The 15,805-nt window shown below is 52.7% G+C and overlaps 8 protein-coding genes across 8 annotated transcripts; 2 read left to right on the forward strand and 6 right to left on the reverse strand.

Annotated features, from left to right (window-relative positions):
- Positions 1 to 297: 297 nt before the first annotated feature.
- Positions 298 to 2,532, reverse strand: SAICODRAFT_57994 (6-phosphofructokinase; the record flags this gene model as incomplete). Its single annotated transcript, XM_019169572.1, has 1 exon — positions 298 to 2,532. One exon carries the CDS (start codon positions 2,530 to 2,532, stop codon positions 298 to 300), a length of 2,235 nt encoding a protein of 744 aa, XP_019023650.1.
- Positions 2,533 to 3,784: 1,252 nt separating this feature from the next.
- SAICODRAFT_19716 (uncharacterized protein) lies at positions 3,785 to 4,279 on the forward strand (the record flags this gene model as incomplete). Its single annotated transcript, XM_019166149.1, has 2 exons — positions 3,785 to 3,812; positions 3,868 to 4,279. The coding sequence occupies 2 exons, from the start codon at positions 3,785 to 3,787 to the stop codon at positions 4,167 to 4,169; spliced, it is 330 nt and encodes a 109-aa protein (XP_019023651.1). The 3' UTR covers positions 4,170 to 4,279.
- A 439-nt stretch (positions 4,280 to 4,718) lies between these two features.
- Positions 4,719 to 5,656, reverse strand: SAICODRAFT_30671 (aquaporin-like protein). Its single transcript, XM_019167736.1, has 2 exons — positions 5,552 to 5,656; positions 4,719 to 5,498 (listed from the first exon to the last, which is right to left on the reverse strand). The coding sequence occupies exons 1-2, from the start codon at positions 5,574 to 5,576 to the stop codon at positions 4,741 to 4,743; spliced, it is 783 nt and encodes a 260-aa protein (XP_019023652.1). The 5' UTR covers positions 5,577 to 5,656; the 3' UTR covers positions 4,719 to 4,740.
- Positions 5,657 to 5,994: 338 nt separating this feature from the next.
- SAICODRAFT_19718 (Nnf1-domain-containing protein) lies at positions 5,995 to 6,795 on the forward strand. The gene is made up of 3 exons (XM_019166150.1): positions 5,995 to 6,163; positions 6,220 to 6,441; positions 6,493 to 6,795. The coding sequence occupies exons 1-3, from the start codon at positions 6,042 to 6,044 to the stop codon at positions 6,773 to 6,775; spliced, it is 627 nt and encodes a 208-aa protein (XP_019023653.1). The 5' UTR covers positions 5,995 to 6,041; the 3' UTR covers positions 6,776 to 6,795.
- Positions 6,792 to 8,643, reverse strand: SAICODRAFT_71726 (uncharacterized protein). Its single transcript, XM_019170704.1, has 8 exons — positions 8,555 to 8,643; positions 8,376 to 8,453; positions 8,171 to 8,317; positions 8,052 to 8,120; positions 7,738 to 7,997; positions 7,451 to 7,514; positions 7,336 to 7,400; positions 6,792 to 7,286 (listed from the first exon to the last, which is right to left on the reverse strand). Exons 1-8 carry the CDS (start codon positions 8,594 to 8,596, stop codon positions 6,896 to 6,898), a joined length of 1,116 nt encoding a protein of 371 aa, XP_019023654.1. The 5' UTR covers positions 8,597 to 8,643; the 3' UTR covers positions 6,792 to 6,895.
- A 155-nt stretch (positions 8,644 to 8,798) lies between these two features.
- On the reverse strand, positions 8,799 to 10,894 carry SAICODRAFT_66149 (homeobox-domain-containing protein). Its single transcript, XM_019170199.1, has 2 exons — positions 10,664 to 10,894; positions 8,799 to 10,612 (listed from the first exon to the last, which is right to left on the reverse strand). The coding sequence occupies exon 2, from the start codon at positions 10,550 to 10,552 to the stop codon at positions 8,939 to 8,941; it is 1,614 nt and encodes a 537-aa protein (XP_019023655.1). The 5' UTR covers positions 10,553 to 10,612; positions 10,664 to 10,894; the 3' UTR covers positions 8,799 to 8,938.
- Positions 10,895 to 11,203: 309 nt separating this feature from the next.
- On the reverse strand, positions 11,204 to 12,887 carry SAICODRAFT_7968 (Clavaminate synthase-like protein; the record flags this gene model as incomplete). The annotated part of the gene is made up of 4 exons (XM_019171164.1): positions 11,204 to 11,444; positions 11,500 to 12,602; positions 12,656 to 12,801; positions 12,851 to 12,887. 4 exons carry the CDS (start codon positions 12,885 to 12,887, stop codon positions 11,204 to 11,206), a joined length of 1,527 nt encoding a protein of 508 aa, XP_019023656.1.
- Positions 12,888 to 13,576: 689 nt separating this feature from the next.
- Positions 13,577 to 15,727, reverse strand: SAICODRAFT_93464 (uncharacterized protein). The gene is made up of 3 exons (XM_019171877.1): positions 14,992 to 15,727; positions 14,679 to 14,941; positions 13,577 to 14,623 (listed from the first exon to the last, which is right to left on the reverse strand). The coding sequence occupies exons 1-3, from the start codon at positions 15,674 to 15,676 to the stop codon at positions 13,646 to 13,648; spliced, it is 1,926 nt and encodes a 641-aa protein (XP_019023657.1). The 5' UTR covers positions 15,677 to 15,727; the 3' UTR covers positions 13,577 to 13,645.
- Between the last annotated feature and the right edge of the window lie 78 nt (positions 15,728 to 15,805).

The following is a 15,805-nucleotide window of genomic DNA, read 5'->3' on the forward strand; positions in this document are numbered from 1 at the left end:
GCTGTGCGCAGGCTTCGACACCATACATTCCCTGACCCTTGCCACGGCAGAGCTATAGAGGCGACGGAGGACCACGGAGGATGTAGACGAATCTCTGAACTGATTCGACAACGATGGAGGGGGTGGAGCGTTCAGAACGGTTTTCTGCACGATAGAATGGGAATTCGAGATTGGGAGTTCAGGAGTTATCTATAATGTTTTGTATTACGATGAGAGTTATGATTGATACCCCGCCGCCTGCGGTCCAGAGTCCATGATGAAAAACCTATTGTATACCCATTTTCACAGTCCCTACGCTTACGACCTCTCGCTGGCAGTAGCAGCCTCTGGCACACTACGTCCGGAAAGCAAGTCCAAAATGTTGTGCATAGGTTTCCACCAGGCCTGCCTGGGCCTTCTCGCAGCAATATCGGTCTCCGTCTCCTCCAAAACGTCGATAGGTGTGAAGATGATACCAGCTCCACGGATACCAATAACAGCGGCGGTCTCGGACGCGGCACGCTCCTCCAAAGACTTGAAAGCGTGCTGCTCCAACCACTGAACGGACTTGACAGCAAGACGAGCGGCACGGACACGGTCAAGAGGAGAGGGGATACCACCCTGCTGGACGTGCCCAGGAACAGCGGAACGAGCCTCAAACTTCTTGTTAGCCTCCTCACGGATGATGTTAGCCAACACCTCAGTAGTGTAAGTGTTAGAAGCACGCTCGTTCCTCAGAACCAAGCGCCCAGCGCGGTTCTCTCCCTGGTCGTGAGCGTAAGACCTCTTCAAGTGCTCCACGTCCTCCTGCAACATCTTAAGGTTGATACCCTCCTCAGGGGTGTAGACGGCCATGGCACCGATAACGAGACCGGCAACTGTAGCAACGTAGCCAGACTTACCACCTTGCACCTCGACAACGAAGACCCTACGACGGGTAGCGCTGGCAGACTGCTTGATAACGTCACAGTACTCCATAAGGGCGTTCAAACAAGTGTCGCTACCAAGAGAGAACTCGGTACCGGGAACGTTGTTGGAGATGGTAGCGGGCAAGCAGACCATGGGAATGCGGAAGGCAGGGTAGGAGGCACGAGCGCGGCGAAGCTGACCGAGAGCGGTGAAAGCCTCGAAGCCACCGATGATCAAGAGACCATCGAAGCGGTGCTTTTGGAAAGCCCAAGCTGCAAGACCGAGGTCGATGTCGGGGGTGGAACGGTTAGTACCGATCTCAGATCCACCACGAATCTCCCAGCCATCGACATCGATCCAGGAAAGCTCGCGGACAGAGTCGTGCCGAAGAAGTCCAGGGAAACCGTTGTGGACAGCAAGGGGAACGTGGCCCTGGTTCAAACAGAAACGAGCAGCAGCACGGGTAGCCGCGTTCATACCACCAGCAGGGGCACCGATGTGGATGATGGCGATACGAAGGCTCTTGTCCTTGGGAGTAGACTTGGCCTCGTCGTTGACAATGGTAGTGTGAACGTAAGTATCGTAGAAGTCGGCGAACTCAGGGTCACGGAGCTCCATCGCCTTGCGGAAGTCCTTCTGCCCGATGGCCTCAGCGACCGAGTGGGTAAGCTTGACAGCCTCCATGAGGGGCTTGCGGGTAATCTTGTTCTCGTTGATGGCGATGACGGGGGAAGGAGTTTCAGGGGTGGAGTCCAAGACAGCCTCAACAGCCTCAACACCCTGAAGAGTGGCAAGCATACGGTCGTAGGCGCAAGGAGTACCACCACGCTGAGTGTGGCCGAGGGTGGTGACACGAGTATCAAGACCGAGACGGTTGACGCAAATGTCCTTGAGGTAGTTGGGGGTGATGGGCTTCAACTCACGGTCGATAGCACCCTCAGCGACGATGATGATGGTCTTTCGCTTACCCATGTCACGGTGCTTCTGCAAGACCTTGCACATGTCGCTCTCCCAGTCTTCGCCCTCCGGAGGCCTCTCGGGGGTGAAGACAAAGTCCGCACCCGTAGAGACGGCAGCCATGACGGCCAACCAACCACAGTGCCTACCCATGACCTCAACAATGAAAGCGCGAGAGTGAGACAAAGCAGTGGAACCGATAGAGTCGACGGCCTCACAAATGCGGTGGAGGGAAGAGAAGGCACCGATGGTGGCATCGGTAGAAGACATGTCGTTGTCAATGGAACCGACAAGACCGACGATGTTCAAGTGACGGTAGGGGGCGACCTGCTCCTCGGTCATGACCTCGGTGTCGATCAACTCCTGGACAAGGCTGGGCCATTCAGAACGGAAGAGGTCAGCACCAGTCAATGAACCGTCACCACCACAGACGACCAAGGCGTCAATACCGGCCTCGATCAAGTGCTTAGCACCGGTCAAACGACCCTTACGCTCCTTGAAAGCCATGCAACGAGCGGTACCGATCAAGGTACCACCCTCGGAAAGCCAACCACGGACGTCGGACCAAGCCATCTTCTTGATAAGATCACCACCCTGAACAAGACCCTCGTAACCTTCGTAGATCGCGTAAGCATCGCAGCCACGAGCGATGGTCATACGAACGACGGCACGAACAGCAGCATTCATACCGGGTGCGTCACCACCAGAGGTCATGACACCGATACGCTTCTTCTTGCCATCTGGTGGCACTGGCTGGCTAACCAATGGAGTCTCGATCGGAGCCTGTACAGGGGTCCGTGAAGGTGCAGGAGCAGCGGTGGCGAAAGGGTTGCGCTTAGAGGTGAATCCGACAAGGGTGCCGACTGGGTCGTAGGTGTAGATCTCCGTGGGAGTTCCGGTCTCGGGTCGGGCCTGGAATGACTGTTTGCGCGATTTGATGTATTCAAGGGCAGAGTTGAGGTTGCCGGTGTACATGACGAAAGCCGCCTTCTTCGCTCTCCACTCACCCTCCGCTTCAGCCTTAGCATCCACTGGGGATCCAGGGACCAAGCGGATCTTCAAGGTGACATCCTCGCCGTTGCCGGCATCAGCAAAAGCATGCAACCACGTTTCCTTGGCACTGTCGGAAGAGTGCTCTGCCGTCTTTTGTGAATCGGGACCTCTCTCGAAAACAGAGGTTTCGCGGAAGCCGAGAGCGCCGTAGAATGCGACGGTGTCGTAGAAAGCGTCCTCGGTGGTTGCGACGATGGAGAAGAACGAAACACCCTGGACAATTGGGGCAGGGAGTTCGACGTCGGGCATTGTATATAGATCAGAGGTATAGAGCAGCAGCAGCAGCAGGGAGAGGGAGTGCTCAGCTTATCTACGATCTGAACGGTCCTACGAGCCAAATTTTGGGTTCTGCACGTGCATGACGGTTCCGCTCCGCGCGCGCTGCAAACTAAACCACCGGTATTCTGTCATTGGTGCGCCTAGGAGTCCTTCTCGGGTTGCGATTGAAAGGGTAATTGCTGACTGGAACTTGGCGGGAAGACCATTCGGTTTGAACGAGATTCGAGGTGCTGTTCGGCTGTGTGGACGCGGGGATGTTCAACGTCTTCTTGCGACGTCTACGTCGACCGGTCGCCCACTGCCGCTGGCTGGACAACAAGGCGCACGGATTCTGGATGGCCTCAGATCTACAATGGCCATGACAAGAAAGGAACTTGAGGAGATGTTGAACGAGATTCGAGGTCAGCGCTCTGACATTCCCCCGCAATGCTACCCGCATCACGCGGCGGCTGCCGAGCGCAGTCGTTCCCCTCCGCCGTCTTGCCGATCCCTGTGACCGAACCATCGACCGCCAGCATACACCCCGTACCCCTATATAAACCAACGGGACCCGCGATCCAGCATGCAGCATACAACCTGACAAAACTACTGCTACTCTATATCCAACATGGGATTCGGAACCTGGATCATCAAGGGTACTTGCTTCCTCTACTCTCCGTCTATGGACGTGTAACTTACTCTACTCGGCAGACACCCTCGCTGGCAACACCGACCGTCCTCGCTCAAGCTCAGTAGTCTCTGACGCAACCGAAGTGGACAACGTCTCCACCTTTGGCACCTCTCCAGTCCAGACTCGCTCCTACTCAGTTTCCACCGCCACCGAGCAACCTTGGGTAAACGCTACTTATGCCAACCACCGCGGCTCCTTCGGCGCAGACCAGTGCGGTGTCGAGAACAACACCCTTCAAAAGTGCTATACCAAGTCTGGTGACTGGGCAAAGTGTGAGCAGGAGGTTATGAAGTTCAAGAACTGCTGGAAGAGCGTGAAGTGAACTTGCCGCGGCCGAGGAGAGCATCCTGTGTGCACAGAAGCATCAACAGAAAGGAGAGTGTACGATTATTGAGGGACATGGTTTGGGTGGGTCTGGGTTGATCCTACGGTTACAGGCGTACATTGGTGTTTGCGATACTTCTCTTCGTTTTTCGTCCTGCTGTCGTACGCGTACGTGTACGGCCGAGCTTTAGCATCGATGCGATAGCAATTCTATATTTTACGATTTACTGCGCACGGGTCTTGCGGGAACCCGACCGTCGGACTTCTCGAACCCAATTCCGGGTGGCTACCGGCAGGCCGTGCGGGGCAGCGCCGTTCCATCCCGTTTGCCAACCCGACTATCGCCGAGACACGGCGGTCGACATTGACCGACAATCCCTGGGAGTTTCAGAAATGGTGCTCTGCCATGAGCTGATCATGAAGCAGCTACAGCAGCTGCTTCATGATCGCGATGACCAGGCAACAAGTCCAATAAGATATTAGGTATATTACTGTGGTATTGCACCAGCTTCGTCACCACAAGATTATACTCATACAACGTGCCTCTCCATGCTTTTCACTTTCACCACTTAGTGGTCACCGTCTCGTCCATCCTGAGCAGCCCCAGCCGCCTCAGGATCATGCCTAGCCTTCTCCCTCTCAACCTCCGCCTCACTCGAAGCATCCTGTCCAGCAACAACAGACTTGTAATCAAGCCACTTGACAAACTTATAAAACCCAGTCGCCAACAATGATCCCAAAAAGGGACCAACCCAGTAGATCCAGTGGTATCCGACAAAGGACCTACCAGCAACAGCGGGGCCGAACGAACGAGCGGGGTTGAGGGAGCCACCGGTGTAATAGACACCCCAGAGTTCGGCGACGAACAAGGCCAATCCGATACCGATGGGAGCGATGAAGGTGGATTTGTTCTTCTCTGCGGCCAACATCAAGATAACGAAAACCAACTGGGCAGTCAAGAACATCTCGAGGAACAGCCCGCGGCTGATGCTCATACCGGGGACAAGGGTGGTAGTGACGGCCAACCCTCCAGGCGTGAGTACGTCGACAATGGCAGCAGCGACTATGCCACCGAGGATCTGGGCGATGGTAAGAGTGATCATGCGAATGGGAGGAATGGCACCGGCGAGAGCGAGGGCGAGGGAGACGGCGGGGTTGAAGAGTCCACCAGAGATACGGAAGAATGCCCAGACGTTAATGGCCAAGCTGAATCCGAATGACAAGGAGATATAGATCAACTTGCCGGCGTCAGCGGTAGCATTGACGCTGCTGCTGTTTCCACTAGACGTCGAATTACTGCTGGTGTTCAAGTTGGCGATATTGCACCCTGTTTCAATCGTCAACACTCAATTCTAGGCAGTCTATTGGGGATGTATGCACCTCCAAAGGCAAACATCAAGAACATCGTGGTCCCAACGAATTCACCGCAAGCAGCAACGAACTCATTCTTCCATTGAAAGATGCTCTTCTGATATGGATCGTTTGGGTTGACTTCGTGACGGCGGAGAGGGATCTTCATAACAAGTGAAGTGAAGTGGATCGCTGTTGTCTAAGCTTACGAGGAGGGCGACTCCGGAGAGGGGAGCAGTACTTCTTATGGGCAATCCCAATTAAGGTGTGGCGAGATGGAGAATTGGCGATTGACCTTGGCATGAAAGAATGAAGGAAGGTATACTGCCTGACATAAGCGGCGCTTTCTCTCGTTTCGCTTCCCATTTGGAGCGTGCAAGCTTATTCCTGCTGAGCACTAGTTGCCCCCCGATCGTAAATGCTGTCATAGCCGCGGTCGCCGTTGCTAGGAGTGCCTGCAGAGACTTGCCGCACAACAAACAACACGCCCGGGAAGACGACAGCATACACTCCCAATCCAATGGCAGAACAACCATCCAGTGCTGCTGCTGAGAGCACCATTGCTTTGGTCGAAGGGCCTCGCGTTCAACGTCTGCGTCAAGTACTCGATCGATGTCTGACACAGACCGTCAAAACATGCAGGTTTGTCGAAGTCAGACGTGTTCTACGGGCATACATACTGACAGAAGGGCCGCCAGCTATGAAAGAATGGCCCAATGCTTCCCAACACTGGCCATGGAAGGCCCTGAGCAACTCCGGAGCGCACACGGCCAAGTAACAACTTTTCTGCGATCACAAGTCGAGCGCGAGTTTGAGGAGATCCTGAAGGAGCGAGGGACTGCTCAGAAGCTCAATGACCTTGATAAGTTCATCGAGAAAGCAAAAGAGAGGAAAACCTCCGGTGACGCAGAGTCTGTACTGTGTGTAGCATACACCCCCTTGACTCCGACAAAAGCTGACCGCATTCACAGACCCACATCCCTACCACCTGACAACATCCTCCGAGCACATGTACTACCCGTCAAGAAACAAGAACTAGCCTTCCTCAAAGCCAAACTTGCAAGAATACAAGCATCGAATGACAACCTAGCCACAGAAGTCGACAAGCAACAAACAGGGATCACTGAAACGACCCAACGCATGCGTAAAGCATTTGAAGAACTCGATCAAGCCGTACAGACATCGCTTCAGATTCCCGTCCAAGAGATGCAGGCACATATGGAGGAGATCGTGCAAGAGAAGATCGAGGCGTGATGTCGTGGATGTCTTTTTGGGGATATGGGCGGGTAAAGGAAGTCTTTCGGGGAGTCAGTCTGTTTCATCTGGGTAACATTTGGTATATTGTTTAATGGTATCGCACAACTCTGTTCTTCGTCAAGGGGATGTCGGGTATTCGGGATCATACTCCCTCGTGTCCACACCTTCATCATCAGTCTCGTCCTCATCCACGGGTTTGACCTGGAATCGACCGTCTGTCGAACTTGATGACGATTCCGGTCTTGAAGGCCGAAACACGGGCTTGAAACCTGACGAGCTCCCGCTCTCAGCCGGCGCCCCAAACGCCTTCTTAAACCCTCCAGCCTTCTTGGCCATACCCGCGGCCGATGGTGCATCCTCCGAGATGACCCGCATTCCCGATTCTCTCTGTTCCCTCTCTCTCCGTCTCGCAATATCATTTGGATCTTTTTGTAGCGCTCGCATTTCTCGGAAGCGTGCGCGGTGTCCGTGGTCGTAGGATGATAGATGTGCTTCGTATTCGGATATTCTGTCCCTTGATTAGCGACATCACTATGAGAAGAGGTTAACATGCATACCTTGAGTAGCCTTTGTCACATAGCTCGCAGTAGAATGCTTTGGCAGCTGCCTTTGCTGCTTCTGTCTACTGAGCGTTTCAGGATACTGTTCCTCCAACATGATCGGATCTCTTACCTTTGCAGCGGGGAGTGGTGCTGAGCGGGCTGGTGGCATGGTCAAGTGCTGGACTGGACGATCGCTGTTATTTGAGTTGCGTGCTGCTGTTAACTTAAGGTTGGCCGAACATGCACGTTCATGTCGTATACCACCTCAGACTGCAGTTGACCGGCGTGTCGTTTGGACATTGTACAAAATTACAATTACAACAGATGTTTCAAAAGTATCATGTTCAGTAGCCAGTAGCCAATCCGCCACTCCTAATTCACCGCCGATGCCTCAGATATCGTACCGTACACACTCACCCACGCAACGCCCTCAACCTCTCCCCTAAATCATCCTCCACGTCCGGCTTCACTGCGATCTTCGTCTTCACCGGCGCAGCTCCATCCAACTCCTGGTTCAATTCCAACCCCGCTTCATCCGCCACCTGCTGCATCAACAGGTCCACACCTTCCTGTGGCGTTGCAGTCGCCGTAGTTGAACCCATAGCATTCTCGAGATAGGAAGATTGAACATCAAGGTCTTCCAATTGAGATTCGAATTTTTCCATGACCATTGAGATCTGAAGAGGAGGAGTTAGCCAGATGTATCGATAAGTGCCTGAATCCGGACTCACCTTCTCCAAGTTCATCGATTCCATCGCACGATCCATTCCCTTGACCACCCCGGCCATGTTTCCAGTGACCTAGCATAGCTGTTAGCTTGGTCTTATGGTATCCTACAATTAAGACGTACGTTTCTCATTGTAACAGCTGTCTGTACCCTACTTGCCACCGCATCAATCCGTGACGCAAGCCGCAGCAGATTCAAGCTCTCTTGTTGCTTTCGTACAGCATTTGAAGCGTAAATTCGTGCGATATCATGATTGCCTGCCTGGATGGCCTGTAGGACGAAGTCAGATATATTGCGCACACCATGCCAAGACCTCATTGTGACGAACCTTTTTAACCTTCGCCTTCTCCGACTTTTCGTCTTTAGTAGCCTTCAGGGCCTGTTTGTTGAGTTGCTTTGCTGTGAACTGTGAAGATTATTGTCGGTCAGTGATGCGAGGAGGATAGATGGATCAGAAGCACCTTGAGCTGGAAGAGTGATTCTGGACAGAGTTAACAAACGACGCACAAAGAAAGGGACAAGACGCTCACTGTCTAATCCTGACGACATGGCAATGGCTCCAGATGGTGCTGCTGGTACGAGGAAGAATGTTGATCAGGACTTTTGTTCTTTCGGGGAGGAGTTGTGCGGTGCCAGACCCTGCAGACTGCGAAACGTCATACATAGGACTCGATAAGGACGATACGGTAACACCAAAGAGCAATGAAAACCAAGAAACTTGATTATGAAGCGAATAGAAGAATCGAATTAAACTCCACTAAATCAGAAATGTGTCCAAAGAGCATGTTCAAAACGTCCGAAAACTCCACGAGCATGGGTAGCTCAGAATGTCTATAAGCCATCACAATCATTGCATCGTCCAATCTCACGGTTCAAGCCTTACATCGTTAATCAATGGTAGACACCTTCGGAGAAGCTGTTACTCCTGTGTCTCTTATGACCCAGAACCGGCAAGGAGCGCATCGGCTCCGTGTTGCTATCACAAGGTCCGTATCGACCTGGGTTCACGTAATGCGGGGTTTCTTGCACGGGCGGGAGAGGGTGTGGAAGGGTATGGTTCCGCTCGAAAGAAATTCCCAACCCCGAAGATGACGTAGGAGCCTCCTGATACACCGACTGCGACGGAGGATGCTGCGGGTAACGAACCTCCTGATGTTCCTGTTTCAAAGTGGAGGTATGGAGAGGAGCCAATGGCGCATGGCCGCTTGCTGTCCAAGTAGCCGATGGTGGTCCAGTCGAGTGTTGCTGTTGCATATAGGGAGAGTGCTGATGATATCCAATTGGTGTGGATGGACCCTCAAACGAGTGGTTCGACTGCATGTACGGACTGGGCTCAGACCAAGATCGCTCAGACCAGGAGCGCGGAATATCCGGCGAATACGACGTGTGGGGTGAGTATCCGCACGGAGCACGCCGGACAGGCGAAGAAGATTCACCACCATGATACCCAGGCCCATCATAGAACGCCGATGTCTGACTCATAGGGGTATCCTGACCAGAGGAGTACGATGAAGGTGCAGAAGAATGGTGATTTTGCATCAAGGAAGGCGAGGACATGGATGAAACGGGTGGACGATGAGGATACGGCCTGGACCATCTTTGAGGATCCCTCTGACTTTGTTGACTTTGACTTGCAGGACCCAAGGGCAAAACGAACTCAGGCTGGGGGACTTCCCGAGTCGGCCTGAAGACATCTTCGGGAATCTGAGGCGACCGGCGTCGACCATGAGGTTCATTGCTGGACGAAGGAACGCTCAGATTCGGAGATCGGTTCATATTGAGCATGGGAATAGCCCTCGATTGTGAAATACGATTGGCGTCCTCAGGAGAGATGCGCTTGAGCTTCGCCCTCCTGTTCTGGAACCACACTTGGATCTTCCTCGCATTCATCCCCGCCACACACTTGGCCAGCTCTTCGCGACGCTCTGCAGTCGGTCTCGGATCGCTGGCGAACTCGCTCAACAAGAAACGCGTTTCAGCATGCGATAGACGGTGTCTCTTTTGCTTCTTCTTTGCGTTGGCCGCCGAACGGGCACGTCTAAGGACATCGTGAACTCCATCAACGACTTTCCGCTTGGCAGCTTGCGAACCGTCGTATTCCTCGTCATCATCTCCATCATCAGGAATAACGACGTCCGGGTAGTCCGGGTATTCACCCTCGTCTGTGTCGTCTGAGCTTCGGTCGCCCGTGTCATTCCCGTGAGACGAGTTCATGTGATGTGACATTTGGATTCCAGAGGATTCTCCGTCAGAGGCGTAGTCGTCCACGTCGTTCCCAGAGTAAGGCGACGAGCCACTGATCCGAATGGTCAGTTGGCTGGGAGAGACCCAGGGTTGAGGGACGTTTTGGTAGGTAGGGCTTTCAAACTCGTGGACGGCGGGCGGGATCCGAATAGTATGGGGCTTGACGTCGAGTTGCCTCCCTCGCTGGGGTGACCCGAAGGGCGTGTCAGGGGATGACGGTCCGTATCGTTCTGTACCGAAGGTCACTCCTGAGGAGGACATCCTAACCTGAGGATGAACAGAACAAATATCCGTAATTCAGAGGACGGGCCTGAAGAGCAGCTGGCCAAGATTTAGTTATGGAGCGGGGAGATAAGGCTCATCGTCAAATACCTTCGATTTTCCCAGTTCGCCAATATCGTCCAGAGTGTATGCCAGCAACGAGATAGACAACCTATGAAGGTATATGGAAGACGAAAGCTGTCTTGCCTTTACAGCACGAGCAGATCAGTGTTGAGGACGGCATTGGTTGACCTCCTTATTTGTAACGGGCTGGGAGGAGAGTGCGCTCGGGCCCTCGCTGTTGGACTGGCATGGGTGTGTATCATTGCTGCAACCCCCGGCGAAACTCAACCGTCCAGGCAAGACATGTACGCCATCGACTTTAAGGGAAGTTTGAAGATCCCCGTAGCCGATTGATCATATTTATTTAAAAAGAGAAGAGTATTGCGGAAGGCAGAGTCTCTATTCACAATGATCAGCTGTGGGATACGAATCTCCGCGCTTTCGGTCGTGAGCGACCCGAACGACGTCCCCGCAGCCGCATGTAGCCAACCAGGCAGCCGCCTACACGCACCCGCAAACAAGATCAAGCCTGCCGAGGTTGGATTTCCGGATCCTGTATTTCCACCTCCTACTTCATCCTTCGTTTCATCATGCCTGATTTCGTTTCGTCTTCTTGCCGTCCAATTTTGCACGCTTCTGATCCTTCAATGGTGCATCCCGCTCCTGCTTCCGCTTCCGCTTTGCCTTTGCCTTTTCCTTCTTTCTCTTTTTTCCCGCTACCCGAGCTTTAATGTCCGCTGCCTTTTGCTCAACAGCTCTCAACTTTCGCTCCCATATTGAGCGGTCGTTGTAGGGATGCTTGAATTCGCTGCCGTCTGGGGGATGAAACCTGACAATATCGGTTAGCACACAGATGAACACAAGTAACGAAAACGGGATCCTACCAGTAGTTAAAAGCCATATGAACAGTCCCGTTCTTCGACGAAGAACTAGTGACCTCATGGAACCAACTCGCCGGGAGGTAGAGCATCTCGCCCTCCTCCAAATGCCCAACCAGAGCATTTGCCGTCTTAAGTAGCGGAAAATCTTTCACATTGCCCTTGGGAGCCTTCGAGATCGTCGGAAGATCCAGATGATTATGGAGATACGACACTGGGATGGTAGAGAACGACACCGGATCCTCGTCTTCCGGTATATCGAATCCAAGGCCTTCCTCTTCTTCACTATCATGGTCATCGTCGCCATTGAACTCGCCAAACGTAGGACCGTCCTCCTCATCGGAAGATTCTTCTTCATGAACATCGTTGGGCTTTGCCGCCTTTGATCCCAGTGTTTCCCAGTCACCATCACTCTCGCTCTCCTCAAAGTCATCACCGCCGTCACCAAGTTCCAGATCCTCTTCATCATCTTCATCACCCAACATAGCAAGCTCACCCATTGCATCCTCAAAAGCCTCTTCAGCCGCCGCAATAGCTTCTTCATCTGCACCTTCTTCGAGCTTATGCCAACGCTCTTCCAGCGCGTCCACCTTCTCCTGCGCTGCCTCCCTCTCCGTCAATCCGTCAGCTCGTGATGGTCGGTTTGTGTAAGAGATCAACCCATTCTGATGTACGGTATCCAGCTCTCCGTAGGTGTACATAGAAGGGTGGGCTGATGGCGGGTAGAGCACGAAGCGCTTCTTCCCTCTCAAGAGACAGTAGATGTTGTCGTGAAAGTCATGGTGCAACCCGGACGACGTCCCCTCTGATGAGTTCCCGATCCATAGATTCGTCTGCTGCAGGACAAGGTTGCCGGTGATCTTGGGATGCAAAGGAAAGTCTGTAGCGAGGTGATCCATCGGAGGTGGGAGCACACTCGGTTCACCATCTTCATCGTACTGTGTGGTGAGGTAGTATTTGTCCGGTGTGCTGGTAAGTTTGTCGATGAACTCGGAGAATGGCATCTTTAGCTTCTCCGCAGCGGTTCCGAAAGTTTTGACATCCGGATCAATAGGTTCGATCTTTACGGAAGCCGAGCCGGCGGTCTCCTTGAGGTAACCGAGATCCGTCTGTATTATGCGTCAGTCCCTGCAAACCACAGTACTGCTCCAAGGAGACGCACCCATTTCGCCGCCTTGAAGTCTTCATCCTGAATAAGACCCTCGATGATTACCGGCTGTCTCTTAGCGATGTACCGCTTGTGGAATTCCTTTGGATCGACCGTGGCCTTGACTCGGTCTATCTTCGCTCCTTCCGCAGGAACATAGCCTTCGTGAGGTTAGCTGAAGGCCCGATAGACGATGTAACGACTTCCCACCTTTGTATTTGACAGCGTCAGGTTGCTTCTTCGCCATTTCGCTGCGTGTGAGCGAGGTGTAGGAGTACCGACGAAAAGTCAACGAACCGAGTGTGGGGTGCATGGGCTGCACACGATACAGCTGGTTGCAAAATGCTTGTCGTAACTTTCCCATGTGCGCGCGAATCGCAAACTCCATATGACAAAAACCCCTAAAACAACATAGATAAAGGCCTCGGAGGTCGAGTAAGGGTTCAAACTGATCATACCTATCCTTAGCAATCACGTGGTGCCACCGGTTTTGGGCCATAAGGCCTCCCTCAGTCGCTTCATGCTGAAAAGGTGATTTCAGGTTTAAGAAAGAAACGGACCCTGGAAGCCACTAAGGATGCAGCTCCGGGTTCCATGAGATAGAGGGAGCTTGGATGAGCAAGCTCTACGTGTGGTTTCTTTGATTCTAACAGTTTTTGAGGTTTGTGGGTCCAGAGAGTGTTTTCGTTGCTTTCATGCATGCTCATGCAACATCATGCACCTATGCCGAAACCTTTCTTAATGTCACAACTCTATGAGAGACTGTACTACACGCGTTTTGAGGACATCTATCGATTCCTTAGAGTCTGATCTATCAATGTCTCCCCTGAAATCGCCCTCCCAAGCCTTGTCTATGAAGATGGGGGGGTTCATGAAACTATCCCCGCGCAGATAGGCGGTAAAATGCGCCGCGTCAAGCATTTTGCAACCAGCAGTACAGGCATGGTGCGAACATACATCGCCAGTGGTCAATGTATACGTATATGAAGATCCGATGGCCAATATCTAATCAATCTCCATCTTCGCTTTCTTGTGCGTCTCGTCGTCCTGATTTTCGTCCAAACTCCGCTTCACCCCGTGCACGTCGCTCTCCACTCCTCCCATCGCTTGAGCGTCCGGTTTTTCGGATAATGACTGCACAACACTCGTGGCAGACTCAGTCGAAGTGTTTTCTCCCGCGATAACCTCCGCCTTGACTTCCAACATAGCTGTATCAGCCTTCTCGTCCTCAACCTTTTTCTTAGCTTCTTCTCCTGCTCCTCCATCCTTAGCAGGCTCATCAAGCTCAGCTTGCTTTTTTATCGCCTCCTCAATCATCTCAACATTCCCCTCCCCAATCTTATCGAAATACTGCAACTTTGTCTTTGCCGCGATACGCAGCGCTCTCCAGTTCTTACTTGCCTTTGCTTCCAATAACTGCATCTTCTCCTCATCCTGCGTCGCCATCTCCGACTCGAACTTGTCCATCTCGATGCCCTTGATGAATGATTCGGCTTCTGGGACTGTATGTCTCTTGGGTTGGCTGAGGTCTTCGAGGGTGAAGCCACTACCAGTCTTCCACAGCTTCGTAAGTGTCGGAGTGCCCAGGGAATGCATATACGGCCGCAACCCCTCAGTAGATTTCTTGAGCTTAGTTGAAGCATCTGCGATGGTTTCCGAAGGTATAGGGGATTCGCCAAAAGCATAACAGCTGTCAAGCTTCCAATTGAGCCAATTCTTGTCGCGGTCCATGATGCCCTCCAAATCAGCCAGAAATCCTTCGCCATTTGGAGATGATCTTTTGATAATATCTGCGGCTTCTTTACGCATGTCCTTCATCCATGCCAGTTCCTCTTCCGATGGAGTAAAGGTCGGAAGAACTGACTTGTTCGGGGTCTTCAGAGCCGTCAGTTTCGCTTTGGCTTCTGGTGAGAGACTGAGGAAGTGGTCGAGGAGTATCAGGGTCTGTACGAGGATATGCCGTCTGAACGAGGAATCTTCCAGCTGGGTAAAGCATATGAGTTTCAAAAGCTTCGAGGTCTCGGTAGTCTTGACTTACCTCCAGTTTCAACAACTTTCGACTGCTCAAGAACTTCGGATTGAACATGCCTCCTTCACTGCGCTCTGAAGAACCAGAATCCTTCCTGTCACTCTTCGTCCCGGTGTCTCCCCTGAGCTTGCGCTGTGCATCCTCGATCTCCCGTAGTTTCGCGAGTGTTCTTCCTAGAGACACTTCGAATGCAGCAAGGTCCTCACTCTTGTATAACGATGGGGGGTTGGAGAATCGTTCTTGTAGAGACCAGAAGATGGGATAAAACTCGTCTGGACAACCTCGTTAGAACGGAATCACGATTAGGATAAACAATACATACCAAGCACTTTTCGTTCTTCTTCAGACCCATCCTCCACGGCTGGCACATCCGGCTTCGCATCATCAATGTTCATGGCTGCCTCACGTTCGTTGTCGTTGTCAATGAGCGTGACATTGCCGACATTGTAGTCTCCACGCAAGTTCACACCACTTCGATCCACCAGCGGGAATACTCTTGCCAGAAAGATAGTAACACGACCACAGAAAACGGTATCCTCTGCTTTCGAGAGCCGACGCAGGAGCTCGTTGCTGAATCGAAGCAGGATCATGCCAGCTCCTCTGTTACCAGTCAGGTCCTTTGCCAACCGCTCCTTCCGCGACTCCAGATAATCAAAGATCTTCGAACATCCTTCGATCGTTTGAGAATCCACCAGCTCCTCAATCAGGCCGAAAGCTGTATCCCTGCCGCAGAGGTCTTTCTCTGAGCACACCAACGTGATGTCCAGAATAGTGTATATAGCACCGAGCGCGGCATCGATATTGTCGACTTGCGCGACAGCTGAATAGATAGCGAAGCTTGCAACCGTGCTTATCACAGCCCTGTTATCCTTCGCTGCAATCGCTTCCTTCCAGGCATCAATGTCGCTTCCGATGTCGGCTACCGTCAACGGCTGTCGTTCCGGCTGAGCGCGGCCGGCAATGGAGATCACCAGGCTGTCAAAAGCTTGCTGATATCTCAAGGCCATTCCTTCAGCTCCAATCGCAAATCGCAAGTCCGTCTGTCTTGGTGGTGTATGTGCTTCACGTGACGATGTCGAAACGTTGCATGAGCTCAGGGCAGCGACGCGACCCCGGGGAATACGTGAAGGAAGGTG

This window comes from Saitoella complicata, assembly GCF_001661265.1.
Source record: "Saitoella complicata NRRL Y-17804 unplaced genomic scaffold SAICOscaffold_14, whole genome shotgun sequence".
In the NCBI taxonomy this organism is placed as follows: Eukaryota; Fungi; Ascomycota; class Saitoellomycetes; order Saitoellales; family Saitoellaceae; genus Saitoella; species Saitoella complicata.

Excerpts from the sequence above, each read along its gene's own strand:
- SAICODRAFT_66149 (XM_019170199.1), bottom strand. The coding sequence starts at position 10,552 with ATGTCCTCCTCAGGAGTGACCTTCGGTACAGAACGATACGGACCGTCA.
- SAICODRAFT_19718 (XM_019166150.1), top strand. The coding sequence starts at position 6,042 with ATGGCAGAACAACCATCCAGTGCTGCTGCTGAGAGCACCATTGCTTTG. Across the intron at positions 6,164-6,219 it reads CAGACCGTCAAAACATGCAG|CTATGAAAGAATGGCCCAAT; the intron begins GTTTGTCGAAGT and ends AAGGGCCGCCAG. Across the intron at positions 6,442-6,492 it reads GGTGACGCAGAGTCTGTACT|ACCCACATCCCTACCACCTG; the intron begins GTGTGTAGCATA and ends CCGCATTCACAG.
- SAICODRAFT_71726 (XM_019170704.1), bottom strand. The coding sequence starts at position 8,596 with ATGTCGTCAGGATTAGACAGTGAGCGTCTTGTCCCTTTCTTT. Across the intron at positions 8,454-8,554 it reads AGCGTCTTGTCCCTTTCTTT|TTCACAGCAAAGCAACTCAA; the intron begins GTGCGTCGTTTG and ends TAATCTTCACAG. Across the intron at positions 7,998-8,051 it reads AATCGATGAACTTGGAGAAG|ATCTCAATGGTCATGGAAAA; the intron begins GTGAGTCCGGAT and ends CCTCCTCTTCAG.
- SAICODRAFT_93464 (XM_019171877.1), bottom strand. The coding sequence starts at position 15,676 with ATGGCCTTGAGATATCAGCAAGCTTTTGACAGCCTGGTGATCTCCATT. Across the intron at positions 14,942-14,991 it reads AGAAGAACGAAAAGTGCTTG|ACGAGTTTTATCCCATCTTC; the intron begins GTATGTATTGTT and ends GAGGTTGTCCAG. Across the intron at positions 14,624-14,678 it reads GAAAGTTGTTGAAACTGGAG|CTGGAAGATTCCTCGTTCAG; the intron begins GTAAGTCAAGAC and ends TGCTTTACCCAG.
- SAICODRAFT_30671 (XM_019167736.1), bottom strand. The coding sequence starts at position 5,576 with ATGTTCTTGATGTTTGCCTTTGGAG. Across the intron at positions 5,499-5,551 it reads CTTGATGTTTGCCTTTGGAG|GGTGCAATATCGCCAACTTG; the intron begins GTGCATACATCC and ends CGATTGAAACAG.